The 23964-nt window shown below is 43.0% G+C and overlaps 1 protein-coding gene and 1 non-coding gene across 2 annotated transcripts in view; one reads left to right on the top strand and one right to left on the bottom strand.

Annotated features, from left to right (window-relative positions):
• Positions 1-21106, bottom strand: part of NLRP12 (NLR family pyrin domain containing 12) — a 726895-nt gene extending 705789 nt beyond the window's left edge. Inside the window, 7 exon segments of the mRNA XM_065899072.1 lie at positions 2065-2232; positions 3502-3672; positions 3980-4150; positions 6348-6518; positions 17957-18154; positions 19268-20850; positions 21095-21106. Of these exon segments, the coding sequence (XP_065755144.1) occupies positions 2065-2232; positions 3502-3672; positions 3980-4150; positions 6348-6518; positions 17957-18154; positions 19268-20850; positions 21095-21106 (2474 nt within the window).
• LOC136141597 (U6 spliceosomal RNA) lies at positions 7800-7906 on the top strand. The gene has a single exon (XR_010657769.1). It is a non-coding gene; the product is annotated as a U6 spliceosomal RNA (small nuclear RNA).
• Positions 21107-23964: the final 2858 nt, after the last annotated feature.

The following is a 23964-nucleotide window of genomic DNA, read 5'->3' as shown; positions in this document are numbered from 1 at the left end:
CACATTTGCAGTTGCCAGGAGTGCAAGGGAGTGGAGAGTGACTGCTTCGTGGGAATCGTTCTCCACTGGGGATGACGAGAAAGTTCTAGAACTGGGCAGTGGCAGTGGTTACACAAGTACAGTCGGTGCCACTGAGTTGTTTACTGGGCGTACAATGGAGCATTTACGTCGTGTGAATTTCCCCCTCCATAAAAATAAGTGTTTAAAAAATGTACAGTGCTGGTGATTGGGCAGGACAATACTAGAGTCAATTTATTATTTGTTATAGAGGACAGATCATGCTGCAATAGGATAGTCAGAAGACCTCTGAACTATCAAAACTAGTTTGTTCTCCCCCAAAATAACTAAGGAGTATTGGCAGACAGCCCTGCAAACTCCAGGGTCTGTATGCTCTAGTCAAAAAAAAAAAAAAAGAAAAACCCACGAAATACAAATGAACTTATTTACAAAACAGAAATAGACTCAGACATAGAAAACAAATGTATGGTTACCAAAGGGGAAAGGTGGGGGGAGGGATAAATGACGAGTTGGGGATTAAAATATACATGGTACTATATATAATATAGATAACACACAAGGATCTACTGTATAGCACAGGGAAGTATACTGAGCATCTTATAAAAACCTACAATGGAAAAGAATCCAAAAAAGAATATATATATAAAACTGAATCACTTTGCTGTACACCTGAAACACAAGATTGTAAATCAACTATATTCAATAAAAATTTTTTAAAAACACTAAGGACAAAGACCTTGCAGTGAGAGAAAGAATTGGGTGGGTTCTGGGAACTGAGGGGCTAGTTGAGTGATGTACACACCAAGGTGGGGAGAAAAGCATGAGATGAAGTTCGACAGACAGGAAGGGGGTCCCTCGTAGACAATGGTCTGAGACTTGGTAGCAAATATGGATTCACACGCTTGTTATATAAAAATGTGTACAATGAGGGCTTCCCTGGTGGCGCAGTGGTTGAGAGTCCGCAGGGGACGCGGGTTCGTGTCCCGGTCCGGGAAGATCCCACATGCTGCGGAGCGGCTGGGCCCGTGAGCCATGGCCGCTGAGCCTGCGCGTCCGGAGCCTGTGCTCCGCAACGGGCGAGGCCACAACCGTGAGAGGCCCACCTACCACCAAAAAAAAAAAAAAACGTGTACAATAAGGCTGTTGAGTTTACAAAGTAATTCTCCCAATGCATTAATTGTGCTGTTATCAGGATAGGTCACAGAGAAGACTTGTCCATTCTGTAAGGGAAGAGTTAAATGTCCTAAGTCACAGCTAATTAATATCAGATGGGATCTGAACCAACTTCTGATGTCAAAGCCCCTGTTCAATGCCTTCGCTATGGTGCTGGGCTCGTGTTCACTGATCCAGAGAGATGAATTCCCATCTGTGGATACCATGGATTTTCCTCTCCAACTTCTACTTCAGAGGAGCTCAGACTTGACAGTATTAGAACCAACCAGAATATCCTTAAAAATTCTGCTACCTGGGCTCCACTTCCTCCAAGATTGAGTTCATCTGGGGGAAGCACGACCATCAAGAATTTTAAGTTCCCCAGGTACAGCCAAGATGCCAGGATAGTAAACGAAACCACCGTATATCCTAGTGTGCTCTCTGCTCAAGGCTCAGGAAGTCTTTACATTTATATAACCCAGATTCTCTTTCCAGTAGGCTTCTGGCTGCAAAGCAGGTTGCGTCAATTAGATACCTTTGACAGACTTGGAAGAGAGAAGTGATTCAAAGCTCGCCACCCTGTTGGGGCCGTTGCCTATCCTGAGGGTAGTATCCATCTACGGTTCCCTGGGTATTGAACTGGGGTAGGCCCACTGTGTCCTGATCACTGGACCCCACCAGAAGCAGTGTGATCTGAAGTCTACTTCACTGGAGGCTCTTCCCACTTAAAACCACTCCCTCTGGCCCTCTGATCAACTCTGTAAACACCCAGTTACCTGTATTCAGTTTCTGCTCCTAAAACTGGACAAAGCGATACTACCGCGGTTTGTATTCCAAAATCTCCGAAAGATTAAATATTTCCAAAACATCTTTAAAATGAAGAAAGCAACTTACCCTAGACATTTCAGGTTACAGTTTGGTTTCTTCAAAGCTTCAGAGAGAAAGCACAATCCAGTGGCTATGGGGTTGAAACTCAGGTCCAAGTCTGTTAGGCTGGAGTCTCCTTGGAGAAGCTTTGAGATGTATTTGCAGCCATGTCTGTTTATGTTGCAATGACACAACCTACAATTATAGTCATACGAAGAGAAGTCTATTATCCCTCTGTGACACACATCCTGTGAAATGGCTGTTACTTCCAGCATCACTTATATGCTGCCTTGAGCCATATGCTTTCAGGTAGGCTACACAGAAACATAAAACACATGGAATGATGATTACATTAGGTCGACCCTGCCTAGATGGTAGAGTGTTAAACTGGCCTCTGTCTGCCACCTGTTATTATGGAGAAACAGACACGCATCTCCTAAGATACAGGTTTTCCTAGCATTATAGCATATCACATAGGTGAAGGGCTCTGGATTCAGACAGACCTGAGACTGGATCTGAGGCCTCACTTATTTTCTGCGCGGTTAGGTCATTGGGATTCCATTCTCCCTGTCTTATGTTTTATTTCAAGTCCTGTATTTAATTGTCCCAGCATAACCGTGGTACATCAAATGCACAACATTCACGATGCGAGTGGCTGTGTCTCTAATTTAAACACTGCAGACTCCTCCAAGCTTAGACTCCTACAACTCCTCCTGACCATAGAGAAGGATGTTCCCATGGTACAGTTAGGCAGGTGGACCGCAATCACCCCTAAAAGGCCTCGTGCCCCACGTACGGCGTAACAGCGACAGAGGCTGTAGAGCCTGAAGTGACATGACAAACAGCAGGTGGATGATAACTGGACCAAAAGATGCCATGCTTTGTATGATGTGACACCTGAAACCATACTTGAATCTAGGGCGCGTGGGGAGAGAAGTTAAAACAAAATCTAAAATTAAGTTTTGACAGCCTACAAACTGGAGGTTTGGCCAAACACTGCCTTTATGTATTTAAGGTAGTGATCACTGATACCTTTATAGAGGGGGCATCATACCCACTACACAGATGTGACCATAGGCAAACTAAGTGGCTAAACTTTGGTCTTCTAATTAGCTAATTGGCAAAATTGAAACAAAGGTAACTACCGCTTGGGGCTGTAAGGACTAAAAAGTCTCAACATTTAGTAGAGCACCTGATACACAATAAGCGCTTACAAGCATCAGATGTTTGCTGTTGTAAAACAGAGCAGTCTATGTAGTGACATCATATGGAAATTTTTATATTCTTCTAATGAATACCGTTGAAGCAGAAATATGACCTTCTCCTTTTCCCTCTCTGCCACTATAAATTGAATACCTGGCTTCCCCTCCGGTCTTGAACCCTACTATATAACTCAATCCACTCCCATCTGCTGGAAGATGTCATGTGAATTTTCAGAATATACACAAGCCAGCAGGGACTTACACCAAGGTCTGCAGTTGACATTCGGGGTAACTCAAGCCCTCACACAGAATTTTCACCCCGCCAACGCCAAGGTTGTTTTTGGCCAAGCACAGGTGGGTCAGCCTCTGGTTGACAATCAAAGCAGAAGACAGCTCCGCGCAACAGGCTTCTGTAAGGTGACAGTTTTCCAACCTGCAAAAGCACCACGTAAGTGGTAAGACATTTGCAAAGTCCAAACTTCCCAGCTGACAGTCCTTAATGCAAGTCTCCACCCTCTCTATCCTGTGCTAGTGATCAAAAACCTGAAGGACCAGAAATGAGACAAGGGCAAGCAAAAATGCACGCATCATCTACCTGGGACCAAAATGGGCACCAGGGGTCTCCATCTGTAAGAGGTCCCACAGGGTTTGCCCTGTAAGTCTGGTCTTCCCATTGCTCTTCTCTGTGTGGCCCCAGTCCTAAAATGAAGATGTTTCATGGGAAGAGAGGAGAGACTTACGACAATTTCTGCAGGAAACACGTTGGGTGTCTCAGAGTCGAACACAGCAACTTGACACCCTCATCCAGAAACTCACTGGCTGTGAGATCCAGGCATTTCAGGGACTGGTTGATTTTGAGGGCTGAGGAGAAATCAGCCCACCGCTGAGGGGTGTCAGAACAAGAACCCAACCTGCGGGATACATGGGGGAAAGTCATTCTTCTGGGAGGACAAAGAGACCCTGTCAGCTAATTATGCTTGGAGACTGTATCCTTGATTCTCACGTCATTCTACTCCAACATGCATCAAACCCTGGCCTGAACTATTAGAGAACTGATCTCCTTTGCTTCTTCAAGTATCTCTGTGGCCATTTGATCATCATCCAGCCTCATCTCTAAGAGGAAAATAACAATCAGTAATACAATTAATTCTGTGTGAAGTTTCACCAACATGGCCTATTTCTCAAACCCCACTTTTTATATCACTTTCCCTGACCTGAGTCTATCCCAATCCCACTTAAATTTAAACGTGATTCTATTGAAAAAAAAAAAATTTGATGCCTGGGGACTTCCCTGGTGGTCCACTGGTTAAGACTTTGCCTTCCAATGCAGGGGGTGCGGGTTCGATCCCTGGTCGGAGAGCTAAGATCCCACATGCCTCGGGGCCAAAAAACCAAGACATAAAACAGAAGCAATATTGTAACAAATTCAATAAAGACTTTTAAAATGGTCCACATCAAAAAAAAACTTTTTTAAAAAAATTGATGCCTGAAACTCAAAAAGTTCAATTTCGTAAGTTTTTAGGGAATATGTTAATTAAAACAAGGAGATACAATTTGACACTTAGGCAGCCATGTCCCAAGTTTGAGTTTGTGTTGCAAGAACAAGAATAACTGCAAACTCCTTCTGTCGATGGAAAATACGAATGTGGTACAGCTATTTTAGAGAACGTTGAGGCAATCCATTATACTGGGTTGGAAACTCAGCTGCTCTTGTAGACACAAATAGAGTACAGGACTCCAGGACAAGCTTGTTTGAATAATGGCTCTGCCCCTAACGTTCAAAATATTCACGTTAGTTAAACTTTTTAATATTCTTTTTTCCCTTCATCTGTTCTTTGGGGAGAGATGATACTTTGCCACGCAAAGAAAGGATATAATCAATCCATATACTCTACCTATTAGAATGTACGTCATAAGCAAAACTGGAGTTCTTAAGATCAGTACCTTTCTTCCCTCAAAGCTTAACCTATAACAAGGACATTATAAGTTTATGTAATTTCAATACAAGGTAGAATGTAAAGTGTCTCAAATCAATGAGCAAAAAAACAGACGATTCTGCACCAGTCATTTGTCATTCTGGAGCTTCGGTATATCCACTTAGAAATGTCATTTATCACAACTTCAGAGTAAACATTTACTTTTACACTATGTCAACTAGTAAACATCTTTGCCACAAACTATGAAGTATAATTTCCTCAAGAATTTCAAAACGCATGTTTTCTATAAATTTGAGATTTTATAAAACACACAAACACTAAATCTAAGTCTGTAATCTGATTTTTTTAATATCATGCTTAAAACGTGTACTTTCAATTGTTATTTCACTACCCACATTTCTCAAAACTCTTTTGCATCAACTCTACTTGTTTGAATAAAAATCTAAAGAAACAAAAACACACTTCAGAGTAAGAGATGCTTTTTCTAATTTAATGAAAGACAGCACCATCAGGAATCATCCATAATGGTAAGAGCTGACATTTGTGCCTGGTGCCTATGCAAAGCAGTTCACATCCCATGTTTCATTCACTCCTCAAAACCCCACATCATGGATGAGGGAACAGCTCAACATCATACAGGTCATAAAGGTCAAAGCAAGGCTCCCAAATCCAAAAACCTGTGTCACTAGCCAGTACCTCATGTTGCTACTCAACTAAGTAGGGGGGGATGGAATGGTACCCTAACGATGGGTGATGATAATCAGAGCACTCATGACAAGATCTCATTGAGGATCAGGGAATCTGTCAAACCAGTGAGCTACCAGGAACCAGAACACTCGATGTTTCTACAGCATCACTAAGTGACCAATTAAGGCTGATGGCTACTCTGAACCACAACAGGCAGGTGACATGCAACCTGAGATGCCATGTCCCTAAGCTAGAAGATGACACAGAATTCTGAGTGCTTCCTTGCATTCAGGACTCATTACTCAATGCAGAAGGCTAGCTGGCTGGGGAAAGACTACAGGCTGACATGCCATCCACATTCTATGTGAGAATATGTTCCCCTGTTTAACGTGGTACCCAATCAGAGTGCCCACCCTCTTCTTTCTTGTTTATAGAGCTCACAGCATCCTTTCCATGCTGAGAACAGCAACGACAGGAGACCTACTTCAGATGCTGCAGATCACATCTTGGATGTTTCAGGATCTCACACAACAGCAGCAACAGCATCTCATCACCGTGGACACTGCCTTCCAGAACCAGGTGTGTCAGAGGCTTCTTACCAATGAAAGCCAGACAGAAGTCCCGATAAGCATCGGCAGGGGAGACGTTCTTAATCCTAGGGAAAATAAAAAGAAGGGATTCATTCCATCTTGGGTGCTGTAGATGGTTGGTGCTGAGAACACACAGTGGGATGAGAAGTCACAAGTCAAGACAGGGATGGCGACCTGGTCCGGTAAGCTGAACTGAAGGACGAGTCAACCGAGCGATAGCTGGATAGAGGAGGACAGACTACCAGCAGATGTAGTATATGGTGATGGGAAGGAAGGTGGAATTGGATGGCAAAGGGCTTGATACGCCCTTGTCTTTGCTCACGCCAATCTTCAGAGAAAATATCCCCATCCTTATTTTTTGTATTGGGGTGACACATTTTGCTCCCCTACAAAATGTCTCTTTGACGTGAATATTATCTCACGCTGAAAACAACCAAGGCTGAAAATGCTCAGGAAGAGACTTTGACCTTTCCCCTAACTTCCTGAATAATTTAGATAGAGGGACTGTTACAGGAATAGAGCTATCACCAGAGATCTCTGCAAAGAATATGGGCTAGGTGTGGTAGGGTCAACTCTTAGAGATCAGAGCGCACCCTGTGTCCCATTGTCTCTGCAAGTCCCAGCAAACATCTGTTTAGCAAACATTTGCTTTTCCATCCCCATGTGAATTGCCTTCCTCTCCTCTGAAGTCTCAAACAACTACCCCAACATCCTCTATCATCTTTAGCTGAAGGTGGTATTTAACGCGAAGATTTCAGCCATTGGGGTAGTTACTCAATTTTTCTGGGTCTCTCCCATGTACACACGCTATTAAATGTTTGATTTTCTCCTGTTAATCTGTCCCATGTCAAATTCACTTTTACACCAGGCAGAACCTAGAAGTACAGAGAAAATTTTCTTCCTCTCAGACAACATTTTATCCTTTATTTCTTTCAACATTCAGTTCACATACAACTTTCCCTCCTCCTCGATGCCTGACTTTTTCCAGTAAGAATAAATCACTTCCTACTTTATCCCCATGTAGTCATTTGCATTTCCACAAAGCAGTTTTCATTTAGGCTACAGTAAGTTGTGGTTTATAAGTTAGCAAATAAATTACAGACTCCTTAAAGGTAAGCACCATTAAGAGTTGTTGGGCTTCCCTGGTAGTGCAGTGGTTGAGAGTCCGCCTGCCAATGCAGGGGACACGGGTTCGTGCCCCGGTCCGGGAAGATCCCACATGCCGTGGAGCCGCTGGGCCCATGAGCCATGGCCGCTGAGCCTGCGCGTCTGGAGTCTGTGCTCCGCAACGGGAGAGGCCGCAACAGTGAGAGGCCCGCATACCGCAAAAAAAAAAGAGTTGTTTGGTGTTCACTTCAGTAGTACCTATACTAAAATTGGAATGATACAGAGAAGATTAGCATAACCCCGGTGCAAGGATGACAAGCAAATTTGTGAAGCATTCCATATTTTTCATAAAAACCAAACAGAGGGCTTTCCTGGTGGCGCAGTGGTTGAGAGTCTGCCTGCCGATGCAGGGGACACGGGTTTGTGCCCCGGTCTGGGAGGATCCCACATGCCGCGGAGCAGCTGGGCCCGTGAGCCGTGGCCGCTGAGCCTGCGCGTCCGGAGCCTGTGCTCCGCAACGGGAGAGGCCACAGCGGTGAGAGGCCCGCGTACCACAATAAATAAATAAATAAATAAATAAATAAATAAATAAAACCCAAACAGAGAACACAAGTATAATACAAAAGAAAATCAAACCACAAAAGGAAAGACAAAAAGAAAAAGGAAGGGACAAAGAAGAAATACAAAATCAATGGGAAAACAAGGTTTCAAATGGCAATAAATACAAATCTATTAATAATTACCTTAAGTGTCAAGGGACTAAATGTTCCAATCAAAAACACAGAGTGGGGGCTTCCCTGATGGCTCAGTGGTTAAGAATTCACCTGCCAATACAGGGGACACGGGTTCAAGCCCTGGTCTGGGAGCATCCCACATGCCGTGGAGCAACTAAGCCCATGCGCCACAACTACTAAGCCTGTGCTCTAGAGCCCGTGAGCCACAACTACTGAGCCCACGTGCCACAATTACTGAAGCCCACACGCCTAGAGCCCACACTCTGCAACAAGAGAAACCACCGCAATGAGAAGCCCGCACGCAGCAACAAAGACCCAACGCAGCCAAAAATAAATTAATTTTTTTGAAAAAGATAACTATCCTTTTAAAAAAAAACACAGAGTGGCAGATTGGATAAAAAACAAGAGCCTATACAATATACTGCCTATAAGAGACCCACTTAAGGGCAAAGGACATACACAGATTCAAAGTGAGGGGATGGAAAAAGATATTTCATGCAAACAGAAATGACAAGAAAGCAAGGGTAGCAGTACTCAGACAAAACAGACTTTAAAACAAAGGCTATAAAGAAAGATAAAGGACACTATATAATGATAAAAGGATCATTACAAGAAAAAGCTATTATACTCATCAACATATATGTACCCAATATAGGAGTGCCCAAATACATACAACAAATAGTAACAGACATAAAGGGAGAAATTGACAGGAATACAATAACAGTAGGAGACTTTAACACCACAGTGACATCAATGGACAGATTTTCTAGACAGAGAGTCAATAAAGCAACAGAGATCCTAAATGATACAATAGAAGAGTTAGACTTAATTGATATTTTCAGGACATTACATCCCCCTCCCCCAAAAAACAGAATACACATTCTTTTCAAGTACACATGGAACACTCTCTAGGATTGACCACATACTAGGGCACAAAAAAAGCCAACACATTTAAGAGTATAGAAATTATTTCAAGCATCTTTTCTGACCACAAAGGCACGAAAGTAGAAATCAACAACAGAAAAAGAAACAAGAAAAAACAATTACATGAAGAACAAACAAGTTGCTACTAAAAAAACCAATTGGTCAATGATGAAATAAAAGAAGAAATTTTAAAATACCTGAGACAAATGACAATGAAAACAACCCTGCAAGGGCTTCCCTGGTGGCGCAGTGGTTGAGAGTCCACCTGCTGGTGCAGGGGACACGGGTTCATGCCCTGGTCCGGGAAGATCCCACATGCCGTGGAGCGGCTGGGCCCGTGAGCCATGGCTGCTGAGCCTGTGCGTCCGGAGCCTGTGCTCCGCAACGGGAGAGGCCACAACAGTGAGAGGCCCGCGTACTGCAAAAAAAAAAAAAAAAACCTGCAAAATCTATGGCACGCAGCAAAAGCAGTTCTTAGAGGAAAGTTCATAGTGATACAGGCCTTCAAGAAACAAGCTAAATCTAAAATAAACAACCTAACCCACCACCTAAAAGAATTAGAAAAAAAGAACAAAACCTAACCTAAAATCAGCAGAAGTTAGGAAATAAAGATCAGAGAGGAAATAAATAAAATAGAGATTAAAAAATACAAAAAAAAAATCAATAAAACCAAGAGCTGGTTCTCTGAAGGAGTAAACAACATTGACAAACCTCTGGCCAGGCTTACCAAGAAGAAAAGAGAAGACCCAAATAAACAAAAGAAATGAAAGATGAGAAATCACAACTGATACTGCAGAAATACTAAAAAACATAAGAGAATGCTATGAACAATTATATGCCAACAAATTTGATAACCTAGAAGAAACAGACAAGTTTCTGGAAACATACAGCCAACCAAAACTGAATCAAAAAGAAATAGATAATTTGAACAAACTTATCACTAGAAGTGAAATAGAATCCGTAATTTTTAAAACTCCCTACAAACACAAGTCCATGACCAGATGGCTCCACAGGTGAATTCTACTAAACTAATGAAGAAGAACTTACACTGATCCTTCTCAAACTCTTCCAAAAGAATGAAGAGGAAGGAACACTCCCAAAGACATTCCATGAAGCCACAATCACCCTGATACCGAAACCAGACAAAGACACCACCAAAAATAAGAAAATTACAGGCCAATATCTTTGATGAATATGGATGCAAACATTCTCAAAATATTAGCAAACCAAATCCAACAACACATAAAAAAGGTCATACACCACAACCAAGTTAAATTCAACCCAGGGTCACAAGGATCATTCAACATACGCAAAATCAATGTGATACACCACATCAACAAAAGAAAAGACAAAAAACCCATAATCATCTCAATAGATGCAGAAAAAGCGTTTGATAAATGCAACACCCATTCATGATAAAAACTTACAAAAGTGGGTATAGAGGGAACATCTCAACATAATAAAAGCTATTTATAACAAACCCACAGTCAATATAATACTCAATGGTGAAAAGCTGAAACCCTTTCCACTAAAATCTGAAACAAGAATAGGATGCCCACTCTCACTTCTATTCAACATCGTATTGGGAGTCCTAGCCACAGAAATCAGACAAGAAAAAGAAATAAAAGTAATCCAAATTGGAAAGGAAGAGGTAAAATTGTCACTACATGAGGATGACATACTATATCTAAAAAAAACCGTAAAGACTCCACACAAAAACTACTAGAACTGATCAACAAATTCAGCAAGGTAGCATGATACAAGATTAACATACAGAAATCGGTTGCATTTTTTTACACTAACAATGAAATGTAAACAAATATAAACAACCAATCCCTTTTTAAATCACATTTAAAAAGTAAAATACTTAGAAATAAACCTCACCAAGGAGGTGAAAGACATATATGTTGAGATCTACAAAACATTAATAAAGGAAACTGAAGATGATTCAGAGAAATGGAAAGATACCCCATGCTCTTGGATTTGAAGAATTAATATAGCTAAATTGGCCATACTACCCAAAGCAATCTACAGATTCAGTGTGATCACTATCAAATTATCCATGACATTTTTCACAGAATTAGAACAAATAATCCTAAAATTTATGCAGAACCACAAAAGACCCAGAATTTCCAGAGCAATACTGAGGAAAAAGAAAAATCAGGAGGCATAACCGTCCCAGACTTCAGACAATACTACAAAGCTACAGTAATCAAAATAGCATGGTACGGGCACAAAAAAACAGACATATACACAAAGAAAGAAAACTACAGGCCAATATCACTGATGAACATAGATGCAAAAATCCTCAACAAAATACTAGCAAACAGAATCCAACAGCACATGAAAAGGATCATACACCATGATCATATGGGGTTTATTCCAGGAATGCAAGGATTCTTCAATATACGCAAATCAATCAACGTGATACACCACATTAACAAATTGAAGGAGAAAAACCATATGATCATCTCAATAGATGCAGAGAAAGCTTTCAACAAAATTCAACACCCATTTATGATAAAAACCCCACAAAAAGTAGGCATAGAGGGAACTTTCCTCAATATAATAAAGTCCACGTATGACAAACCCACAGCCAACATCGTCCTCAATGGTGAAAAACTGAAACCATTTCCACTAAGATCAGGAATGACACAAGGTGGCCCACTCTCACCACTCTTATTCAACATAGTTTTGGAAGTTCTAGCCACAGCAATCAGAGAAGAAAAAGAAATAAAAGGAATCCAAATCGGAAAAGAAGAAGTAAAGCTGTCACTGTTTGCAGATGACATGATACTATACATAGAGAATCCTAAAGATGCTACCAGAAAACTACTAGAGTTAATCAATGAATTTGGTAAAGTAGCAGGATACAAAATTAATGCACAGAAATCTCTGGCATTCTTATACACTAATGATGAAAAATCTGAAAGTGAAATAAAGGAAACACTCCCATTTACCACTGCAACAAAAAGAATAAAATATCTAGGAGTAAACCTACCTAAGGAGACAAAAGACCTGTATGCAGAAAATTATAAGACACTGATGAAAGAAATTAAAAATGATACAAATAGATGGAGAGATATACCATGTTCTTGGATTGGAAGAATCAACATTGTGAAAATGGCTCTACTACCCAAAGCAATCTACAGATTCAATACAATCCCTATCAAACTGCCACTGGCATTTTTTACAGAACTAGAACAAAAAATTTCACAATTTGTATGGAAACGCAAAAGACCCCGAATAGCCAAAGCAATCTTGAGAACGAAAAATGGAGCTGGAGGAATCAGGCTCCCTGACTTCAGACTACGCTACAAAGCTACAGTAATCAAGACAGTATGGTACTGGCACAAAAACAGAAATATAAATCAACTGAACAGGACAGAAAGCCCAGAGATAAACCCATGCACATATGGTCACCTTATCTTTGATAAAGGAGGCAATATACAGTGGAGAAAAGACATCCTCTTCAATAAGTTGTGCTGGGAAAACTGGACAGGTACATGTAAAAGTATGAAATTAGAACACTCCTTAACACCATACACAAAAATAAAATCAAAATGGATTTTTAAAAAAATGGATTAAAGACCTAAATGTAAGGCCAGACACTATAAAACTCTTAGAGGAAAACATAGGCGGAACACTCTATGACATAAATCACAGCAAGATCCTTTTTGACCCACCTCCTAGAGAAATGGAAATAAAAGCAAAAATAAACAAATGGGACCTAATGAAACTTAAAAGCTTTTGCACAGCAAAGGAAACCATAAACAAGACCAAGACAACCCTCAGAATGGGAGAAAATATTTGCAAATGAAGCAACCGACAAAGGATTAATCTCAAAAATTTACAAGCAGCTCATGCAGCTCAATAACAAAAGAACAAACAACCCAATCCAAAAACGGGCAGAAGACCTAAATAGATAGGAACAAACAGACATAAAGGATAGATAAGGAGGGAGGGAGATGCAAGAGGGAAGAGATATGGGAACATATGTATATGTATAACTGATTCATTTTGTTGTAAAGCAAAAACTAACACACCATTGTAAAGCAATTATACTCCAATAAAGATGTTAAAAAAAAACCCAGACATATAGATCATTGGAACAGAATAGACAGCCCAGAAATAAACCCATATACCTACAGTCAATCTTCAACAAAGGAGGCAAGAATATACAATGGGAAAAAGTCTCTTCAGCAAATGGTGTTGGAAAAATTCGACAGCTGCATGCAAACCAATGAAGTTAGAACACACCCACACACCATACACAAAAAAACTCAAAATGGTTTAAAGACATGAACATAAGACATGACACCATAAAACTCCTAGAAGAGAACATAGGCAAAACATACTGACATAAATCATACCAACATTTTCTTTGGTCGGTCTCCCAAGGCAATAAAAATAAAAGCAAAAATAAGCAAATGAGACCTAATCAAACTTACAAGCTTTTGCCCAGCAAAGGAAACCGTAAACAAAATGAAAAGACAACCTACAGAATGAGAGAAAATACTTGCAAACAATGCAACCAACAAGGACTTAATTTCCAAAGTACACAACTCATACAAATCAATAAACAACAACAACAAAAACAACCCAATTGAAAAATGGACAGAAAACCTAAATAGACATTTGTGCAAAGACGACATACAAGGCTTCCCTGGTGGCACAGTGGTTGAGAGTCCGCCTGCCGATGCAGGGGACACGGGTTCGTGCCCCAGCCCGGGAAGATCTCACATGCCGCGGAGCGGGTGGGCCCGTGAGCCATGGCCGCTGAGCCTGCGCGTCTGGAGCCTGTGCTCCACAACGGGAGAGGCCACAACAATGAGAGGCCCGCGTACCGCAAAAAAAAAAAAAAAAAAAAAGACATACAGATGGCCAATACGCACATGAAAAGATGCTCATTATCGCTAATTATTAGAGAAATGCAAATCAAAGCTATAATGAGGTACCACTTCACACCGGTGAGAATGGCCTTCATTAAAAAGTCTACAAATAACAAATGCTGGAGGAGGTGTGGAGAAAAGGGAACCCTCCTACACTGTTGGTGGGAATGTAAATTGGTGCAGTCACTATGGAAAACAGTATGGAAGGTCCTTAAAAAACTGAAAATAGAGTTACCACGTGATGCAGCAATCCCATTCCGGGGCATATATCCAGACAAAACTATAGTTCAAAAAGATACATGCACCCCTATGTTCACAGCAGCACTACTTACAATAGCCAAGACGTGGAAACAATCTAAATGTCCATCGACAGATGAGTGGATAAAGATGATGTAGTACTTATATACAATGGAATACTACTCAGCCATAAAAAAGAATGAAATAATGCCATTTGCAGCCACATAGATGGACCTAGAGATTATTACGCTAAGTGAAGTAAGCCAAGAGAAAGACAAATACCGTATGATACCACTTATATGTGCAATCTAAAATATGACACAAACGAACATATCTACGAAACAGAAACAGACTTAGAGACATAGAGAACAGACTGGTGGTTGCCAAGGAGGAGGGGCAGTGGGAGAGGGAAGAATTGGGAGTTTGGGATCAGCAGATGCAAACTATTTATATATAGGATAAACAACAAGGTCCTACTGTACAGCAGAGGAAACCATATTCAATATCCTGTAATAAACCATAATGGAAAAGAATATGAAAAAGAATATATATGTATAACTGAATCACTTTGTTGTACACAAGAAATTAACACAATGTTGTAAATCAACTATACAATAATTTTTTTTTAATGCATTGTTTGTTTTTTATTTTCTTGTCATCTAGCATGACTGTAGGATTTGAACTGGGATTTGAATAAATCTTAAGTGGAATATAATTTTCTCTAATCAAACTCTGGGCTTCAAGAAATATTTCAGTGTTTAAAAAAGATTTTCCCAGCACCTAACTGTGCCACCTTCTTGAGAATAAGACTCTGTCAACCTCATGTTATACAATAATGAAGCTAGCTCATAAGTTTTCCTGCGTAGATAGTAGGAAATAACTGGGAAAAGGACTTTTGTCAGGGCCTCTTTTTAAAGCATGCTTAATCCACCCGAATTTGAGGGGAAAAATTAAAAAATCAACACCTGGATTACTGCCTCTTCCTCTACAATCTTACTTCAGATCTTCATTTTCATTTTTGTTTTTAGAGCTTCATAAGCTGTTTTCTAAATATAAATTTACTTATTTATTATTTATTTTTTATTATTTATTTATTTATGGCTGTGTTGGGTCTTCGTTGCTGCGCACGGGCTTTCTCTAGTTGCGGCGAGCAGGGCTACTCTTCATTGAGGTGCGCGGGCTTCTCACTGCGGTAGCTTCTCTTGCTGCGGAGCATGGGCTCTAGGCCCGCGGGCTTAGTAGTTGTGGCGCACGGGCTTAGTTGCTCTGTGGCATGTGGGATCTTCCTGGACCAGGGATCGAACCCATGTCGCCTGCGTTGGCAGGAAGATTCTTAACCACTACGGCATCAGGAAAGTCCTCTTAATCTGTTTTTATCTAGTACCTCCAAACCTGGCAATTCACCCCCCACACACACACACTATGAAATACTTTTCTCCATAAACAAGCATTTGGTCTTATAACCCTCAACGCTTCACTTTTAGGTAATGAACATTCCCTGTGGCTCATTCAGAAGAAGTTCAAAATTAAATTTCAGCACACACAGAGAGAGCCAGAATAAGGGAGACGCTACTGTTCAAAGCTCCTGCCTGAAGGGTCCTAAACTCTTAGTGGAAAAAATTAAATGTACCTCCTAGTTTTCATTCTCTCATGCACACCTTATAAAACCAGAACAATGTAAACTTTTCAAAGTCATACAGAAGACCTGCCACCTTTGCTAGCACCAGCCTGTGTTAGATTTTTGTGGCCTTGTACACACAAGTCCTATGGCATTCTGTGATGAACCAGATACATGTCACCTGACATCAGCAGGTACAGTCAGCTGACGTTCGGCATAGCAATTTGTCCAAGGAAATAACACAACGTTTTCAGTGACTTAATTAAGCCTTCTAAGGTATGTTGGTTTGGGGGAAGTTTCAATGTATCTGTGTAATTTTAAACATAACTTATAAAGTTTATCCCCTGAATATGTGCGGTGTTTTCCTTTTTTTTTTTTTTCCCTTTGGGGACTGGGGGACTGGACAGCTACATGTAAAAGAATGACACCAGACCGTTTCCTTACACCATATACAAAAATAAACTCAAAATGGATTAAAGATTTAAACTTAAGATCTGAAACCATAAAACTCCAAGAAGAAAACACGCAGTACTCTTTGACGCTGCTCTTAGAAATATTTTTTTGCATCTGTATATTCAGACAAGGAAACCAAAACGGAAAACAAATGGGACTACAAACTGAAAAGCTTTTGCAAAGTGAAGGAAACCAACAAAACAAAAAGGCAATCTACTGAATAGGAGAAGATAGTTGCAAAACAATATATCCAGTAAGGGGTTAATATCCCAAATAGAGAACTCATACAGATTAATATCAAAAAATAAACAATCCAATTTAAAGTGGGTGGAGGGGGCTTCCCTGGTGACACAGTGGTCGAGAGTCCGCCTGCCGATGCAGGGGACACGGGTTCGTGCCCCGGTCTGGGAAGATTCCACATGCCGCGGAGCGGCTGGGCCCGTGAGCCATGGCCGCTGAGCCTGCGCGTCCGGAGCCTGTGCTCCGCAACGGGAGAGGCCACAACAGTGAGAGGCCCGCGTACCGCAAAAAAAAATAAAGATAAATTAAAAATAAAAATGGGTGGAGGATCTAAATAGGCATTGTTCGGAAGGAAACATACAGATAGCCAGCGGATAATCACATAAAAATTATGTTCAGTATCACTAATTGGGGAAATGCCCATCAAAACCACAATGAGGGGGCTTCCCTGGTGGTGCAGTGGTTGAGAATCTGCCTGCTAATGCAGGGGACACAGGTTCGAGCCCTGGTCTGGGAAGATCCCACATGCCGCGGAGCAACTAGGCCCGTGAGCCACAACTACTGAGCCTGCGCGTCTGGAGCCTGTGCTCCACAACAAGAGAGGCTGCGATAGTGAGAGGCCTGCGCGCCGCGATGAAGAGTGGCCCCCGCTTGCCACAACTAGAGAAAGCCCTCCCACAGAAACGAAGACCCAACACAGCAAAAATAAATAAATTAATTAATAAACTCCTACCCCCATCAAAAAAAAAAAAAAAAAACCACAATGAGATATCACTTCACCTGACAGAATGGCTGTCATCAAAAAGAACATGTGTTTGTTTAAAAGGATGTGCTAATAATCACCTGCCCACGTGACCCACGTCTTAAGTTGCTTCTGCCACAACCTACTCTACTCAGACTAATTTCTCGATCCCATCCCACACATTAGTCATAAGTGCACCATTGCTTCATCAACACATTCTTACTCACATATTCGAAACTTTCCTCTCTGGAGTATTTCCCCAATTCCCACCCAGTTCTCCTAACCTGCATGTGGCTATATTTTCTATAGGCTGAGTTTTGAATACGCCCTACAGCAGATGTATGATAAAGGGTTAGTATCCAAATTCCCGGCCAAATTTCATAAAAATGACTCAACAGGATATGATTCTCCAACTAGACACATTTACGGATAGCAACCATTTTCATTTCTTTGCACTCTGAGCACCTGGCTGGTCAGAGCCTGCTTGGGCATTCCAATACTGCTCCCACATTTAAAACACCTGGGGATCACCATTGCAAGATCAGCTGCTACTTACACGACTTTCTGGAGATGACAGGTGACATGGGTTATCTGCTCACAAAGAATCCTCACTGAGGACTGACTCAGAAAGCTTTCCCTCACATCCAGAAAGTTCAGGTGCTCGTTTGAACTGAACACAGAGCAGAGATCTGCCCAGAGGAGAAGAGAATGATGGTCGTGCTGTGACCTAGGAGAAAGGCATCGACAAGACCACCTATGAAAAGCACGTACAGGAAAAGCAACAGGAACGGGTAGGCTGCTCAGCCAAGAAAAGTATCAGCAAAATAAACGTGAACCTACTAAATGGGAGAAAATGTCTGCATACTGTATGTCGGATAGGGGTTAGTATCTCAAATCTATAAAGAACTCATACAACTCAACTCAACAGAAAAGAAAAACGATTGTAACACGTGGGCCGAGGACCTGAATAGACATTTTTCCAAAGATGACATACGAATGGACAACAGGGACATGAAAAATATTCAACATCACTAATCACCACGGAAACAAATCAAAACCACAGTGAGATACCACCTCACACCTGTAAGAATGACCATCATCGGAAAGACAAGTAACGGACTTCCCTGGTGGCGCAGTGGTTAAGAATCCGCCTGCCAATGCAAGGGACATGGGTTCAAGCCCTGGTCTGGGAAGATCCCACGTGCCAGGGAGAAACTAAGCCCGTGCGCCACAACAAGAGAAGCCACCGCAATGAGAAGCCCGCGCACTGCAACGGAGAGTAGCCCCCACTCGCCACAACTAGAGAAAGCCCGTGTGCGGCGACAAAGACCCAACGCGGCCAAAAATAAATAAATTTATTTTATTTTTTAATAAAGTGGTGAGCTGATCAAAAGGTACCAACACCCAGTTATAAGATAACTAAATCCTGGGATGTAATGTACAGCATGGTGGCTATGTATTAAAACAAATTTTTTGAAAGAATTGGCAGGGAGGGAAGTTATATGAAATGTCTAGAGTGTCCTGAGCCCATTTGCCACACGGAAACTATAATACTACAGTATTGTACTCCAGTCTTACAGTATACTATGCTATAGTATTATAGTACATATAACATATAGTAGTATACTATAATACTAAAACAAAATAAGGTTCCAAAGCTCCCATTCCTAATCTGAACATCGTGTTTCCCAACTTTAATGGTGAGTTGGCAGAAAGAAATTTCAGCCAGGCATCCCAGAGAATTCTGACCCTAAGCCATAGGGAGCAGTAGGGACTCTGTCCTCTTCCTAAAAGAGTGTGGGCTGAGGCTGAAGGTGGGAGAACTAGTAACATTAAAAAATATATATATTTTTAAATGGGTTCTTACCTCTCAACCTGAGCATCTGATTTCAACGTGGTATCATTCTCCAGGAATATCCTCTTTCCTACCTGCAGTGAAAGTTTCTGCAAGTTTTGACAATGTTTAAGGCAGAAAGAAGACTGCATCATTTCCAATGTACTTGTTAAGTGGATAGAGATCTCCGTGACGGGGGCCATTGCATCCTCCACAAGCTCCTCCTCCTGAGATTCATAAAGACAATACAAAACCTCCTTCACGTCCGTGGTTGAGAAGGGCTTCTTCCCATGGGGCACTGCTCTGCATTTCAGTAACTGCTGCTTGACCTCCGTGGATACCAGACAGCCAAAAGTTGTCTCCAGCTCCATGGCCCTTTCTTTGTTGGAGAGGCCAAATACGAAGTAGCCCACCTGGGTCAGGTTGGGGTTCTTCAGTCTTCCTTCCTTGGACAGCAGCTTCTGCACATCCCCGATGTGGCACCTGTGGCCACCCACGTCCTCCTTCTCCGTCTCCAAGACATAGAACATGGCGGCAAGGAACTGCTGGACGCTGAGGTGGATGAAAGAGTAGCAGCCCTCACAGTCTTTGCTCTTCCGGAGAATATTCTTGTCCAGGAAAGGACAGAGGGCAGACTCCTTTACCCCAAGTCTCCTGAGGTCTTCTCCATCAAACACAGATGTCTGTGTCCATATGCCCTCCGCAGCCAAGAGGCACACAGACCTCAACGGAGCTTGGAGACAGTCACTGGGGCAGCTGCTGCGAGCTGCTGTGAACTGGCTGCAGAGAAAACGCAGGAACAGGGACGTGGTGGTCCGGCAGGTCGAGGCAGGGTCTTCCCCCCTCTCCATCTGCCGTTTCAGACACGTGCAGACAATCCAGCACACAGCAGGCGCTGAGCCCATGTGGAACAGAGCTGCGTTCTCCTTCATCAACTCGAAAGCTCGCAGGGCTTGCGTCTCCTCTTCAAAGTGTTTCAGGAAATACGCCTTCCTGTCCAGCTCCAAGAACCCCTCGATTTCTATGAAGAGTGGCCGTTCAACCAAGAGCCGGAGCCCCCTCAGGGCCCCCGGTCGAGTGGTGATCACTAAAGTGGACCTGGGTAACATTTTTCTCTTCAGCAAACTCCCCAGGAGGACGGGCACTGGCTTCTGCTTCTTCCAGTCGCCGCATATGTCATGGATGAGCGCCCCCGAGGGGACTCTCAGCTCATCAAAGCCATCAATGACGAACAGGATTTTCCGTGCTTGGGTGAGGATCCCTGGAATGGCACCCTGCAAATCCGGCCCGTCGGCAGATATCAGCTCTGCAAAAGTGCACGTCCCCTTGTGGTTGAGGTCCTTGCAGCTGAGATAGAAGGCGGAATTGGATGTCTCTGCCTGGTCGCCCTGTGTCCAGTCCAGCATCAGCTGTTTGGCCACTGTGGTTTTCCCGACACCGGCAGGACCATGCAGCACCACCGTAAGTGGCATCGACTGTATGGACGTTTGGGGCTTCAAGTATGATATCAACTTTGGGCTTCTCTGGGTAATGTGGAAACCACCATCATCTCCTGGCCAAAGTGTATTCTTCCAGATAGAAAATTTCTCCATCGTGTTTCTCTCTCTTCTCTTCACCTATATTGATCTGTAACGGGAGAGAATTGAGGTCCCAGTGATTACACTTAGCTGGAAAATTCATACTGTAAAGGACGAGCGACAGGGAGGAAGTAATGTTCCTCTACCCTTCTGGGTTCTTCTGGCTGGTCTAAGAATTAAATTGACATGAGATGGATTAACAAGAGAAAAAAACAAAATTTTAATAATATATACATGACCCAGGAACACTGAATTTACTCACCAAAATGGCTGAAACCCTCACCTTAAATACCATCTCAGCTAAACAAAAGAAGGAAGATGTTGAAGGTAATGGTTTGGGATTTCAAAGGGGAGGAAGGAAATACACTTGGAAATGGAAAAGCAAATATTCGGTAGACAAAGGTTTGCTGGGCCAGCAGGAACTATGGGACCCAGAGTGCACTCTGGTCTCCAGATCCCGCTGAGTTTCCCCACCACCCTTAGCCCACGTTCTTCGCAGACATCTCTGGTGACAGCTGTTCTGGGAACAGGGTCTCTATTTAAAGTCTTAAGGTGGTTAAGAGGAAGTCAAAGTTTCTTCCTGAGTAGTCTGGGCCTCGATCATTTCAGCTTGAAATAATCTGCAGGCCAAAGAGACATTTTGGGGTGGTAAGTTTTGCTCCCCTACACCAGAAATGAGGAAGCAAGAAGAGGAAAATTACCACGCACACGACCGAACACCAAAGCTATGACTATAAGTTCCCTGGCGGTCCAGTGGCTAAGACTCCAATGCAGGGGTTGTGGGTTCGATCCCTGATAGGGGAACTCAGATCCTGCATGCTACATGGCCAAAGAAAAAAAAGGGGGGGGGCAGTTCTCCACCTGCGTTTTCTAACCCCCAAGTCTCCTTTTGCCTCTTCCAATGATACGTAGCAGGGCCCTGTGGGACTCCTGGGCACCAAGCCTTTCTGTGTCCCCCCATTTCTTGATTACAGGAAATAGCCTTCATTCAGCCTCCATGACCTTCCCTGGGTTCCAAGAAGCAGATTCAAGCAGTTGTTAATTAGGGGGAAGGAGGGGATGTGAGACCACGGAGAAACAGTCAAGAGAAACATTTGTGCAGCCTCGGGGCAAGGTCCCGGTTCCCCATCAAGGAATAGATACAACTATCTGTGAGCTGTTTCGCAGATACTGAAACCCCTCCAGGTGGGAGAAGTTAACAGTTAACGATGATATGCTGCCCAAAAGCAGGTACACCCCAGGCCAGTTGTAACTTGAAGGTTGATGACGCTGACTTCCACTTACCTCACTACCAACCAGTCAGAAGAAATGTCCATGAGCTGATCACAGCCTCTTTGAACCATTACTATAAAACTTCTCACTACCCTCTCCAAGGGGGCGGGGCGGGGCGGGGCGGGGGGGGGGGGCACAGTTTTGAGGGCATGAGCCCGCTGTGGCCCCCTTGGCCTGGCAAAGCAATAAAGCTATTCTTTTCTACTTCACTCAAAACTCTGTCTCCAGGACTTCCCTGGTGGCGCAGTGGTTGAGAGTCCGTCTGCCGATGCAGGGGACACGGGATCGTGCCCCGGTCCGGGAAGATCCCACGTGCCGCGGAGCGGCTGGGCCCGTGAGCCATGGCCGCTGAGCCTGCGCGTCCGGAGTCTGTGCTCCGCAGCGGGAGAGGCCACACCAGTGAGAGGCCCGCGTACCGCAAAAAAAAAAAAAAAAAACCTCTGTCTCCAAGATTTAATTCGGTACCGGGGTAGAGGCCAGATTCGGTTGCACTAGCTTTGAGTTATCTATTCTTTGTACTGTGAACGCTTCGTTAAACCCACATGGGTGAAAGCTCGACCCACAGGGCTATCTGTGCTTCCTAGATTAGACATTATTGTAGATAAAGAGAACTTTAAGTATTGAGTCTACTTTATTTTTATTATGGTAAAATACGCAACATTTTTAACCACTTTAACGTGTACGATTCAGTGGCATTGAAAACATGTTCAGAGCTACGCAACCCCATCACCACTATTTAGTTCGAAGACTTTCATCGCCCCAAACAAGATACCCCATATGCATCAAGCATTCATTCCCCATTTCCCCCTTCCCCAGTCCCTGGCCATCAATCACCTGCATTCTGTCTTGGTGGATTTATCTATTGGGCACATTTCACATATGTGGAATTATAAAACGAGGCCTTCTGTGTCTGGCTTCCTTCACTTAGCACAATATGTGAGTTTCATAGAGACTCTACTATTAAGTCTGTTCCATCTTAAACTGTGATGTCAAAAGTAAACCCCAGGCTTCCCTGGTGGCGCAGTGGTTGAGAGTCCGCCTGCCGATGCAGGGAACACGGGTTCGCGCCCCGGTCCGGGAAGATCCCACATGCCACGGAGCGGCTGGGCCCGGGAGCCATGGCCGCTGAGCCTGCGCGTCCGGAGCCTGTGCTCCGCAAAGGGAGAGGCCACGACAGTGAGAGGCCCGCGAACCGCAAAAAAAAAAAAAAAAGTGAACCCGAAGAATACACACGCTATGAGAAGTGACTGAATTGCTCAGGTCTATATGCTGGGGGGAAGAATTACATACGTATACACCAAATACCTAAGAATAAGTCGAGGATCATGCATCCCATCTCGCCCTTGAGAGCCACAAGTTTGTCCAAGAAGTGTTGGGGTTAGGACTCCACGTTTTCACTGCCAAGGGCGTGTGTTCAATCCCTGGTCAGGGAACTAAGATCCCACAAGCTGCGCCGTGTGGCGCACCCAAAAAAAAAAAAAGAAAGAAAAGAAAAGAAATCATCAGTAAATGGAGAAATAACATTCATGAGTTGGAAGGCTCTGTATTACAGTATCCGTTCTTTCCAAACTGTTCTACAGCTTCCACTGTAGGAGAGCAAAACCTGGTGCCCCAAAACGTCTCTGGAGCATGTGCATTACCTCGAGCTGAAAACAATGGAGACTCAGGAAGAAACTATGACTTTCCCCCTAACTTCCTAAAAAATTTTAGACAGAGGGTCTCTTCTTGGAATAGAGCTGCCACCAGAGGTATATGCAAAGAACACGAGCTAAGTGTGGCAGGGGAAACTCAGCAGGGCCTGGAGATCAGAGGCCACTCTACGTTCCTGCCTGGCCCAGCAAACACTTGTTTACCAAACATTTGCTTTTCCGTTTTCAGGTG

This window comes from Phocoena phocoena, chromosome 20 (genome assembly GCF_963924675.1).
Source record: "Phocoena phocoena chromosome 20, mPhoPho1.1, whole genome shotgun sequence".
Taxonomy (NCBI): Eukaryota; Metazoa; Chordata; class Mammalia; order Artiodactyla; family Phocoenidae; genus Phocoena; species Phocoena phocoena.
This window is presented reverse-complemented; position numbering and strand designations above follow the sequence as displayed.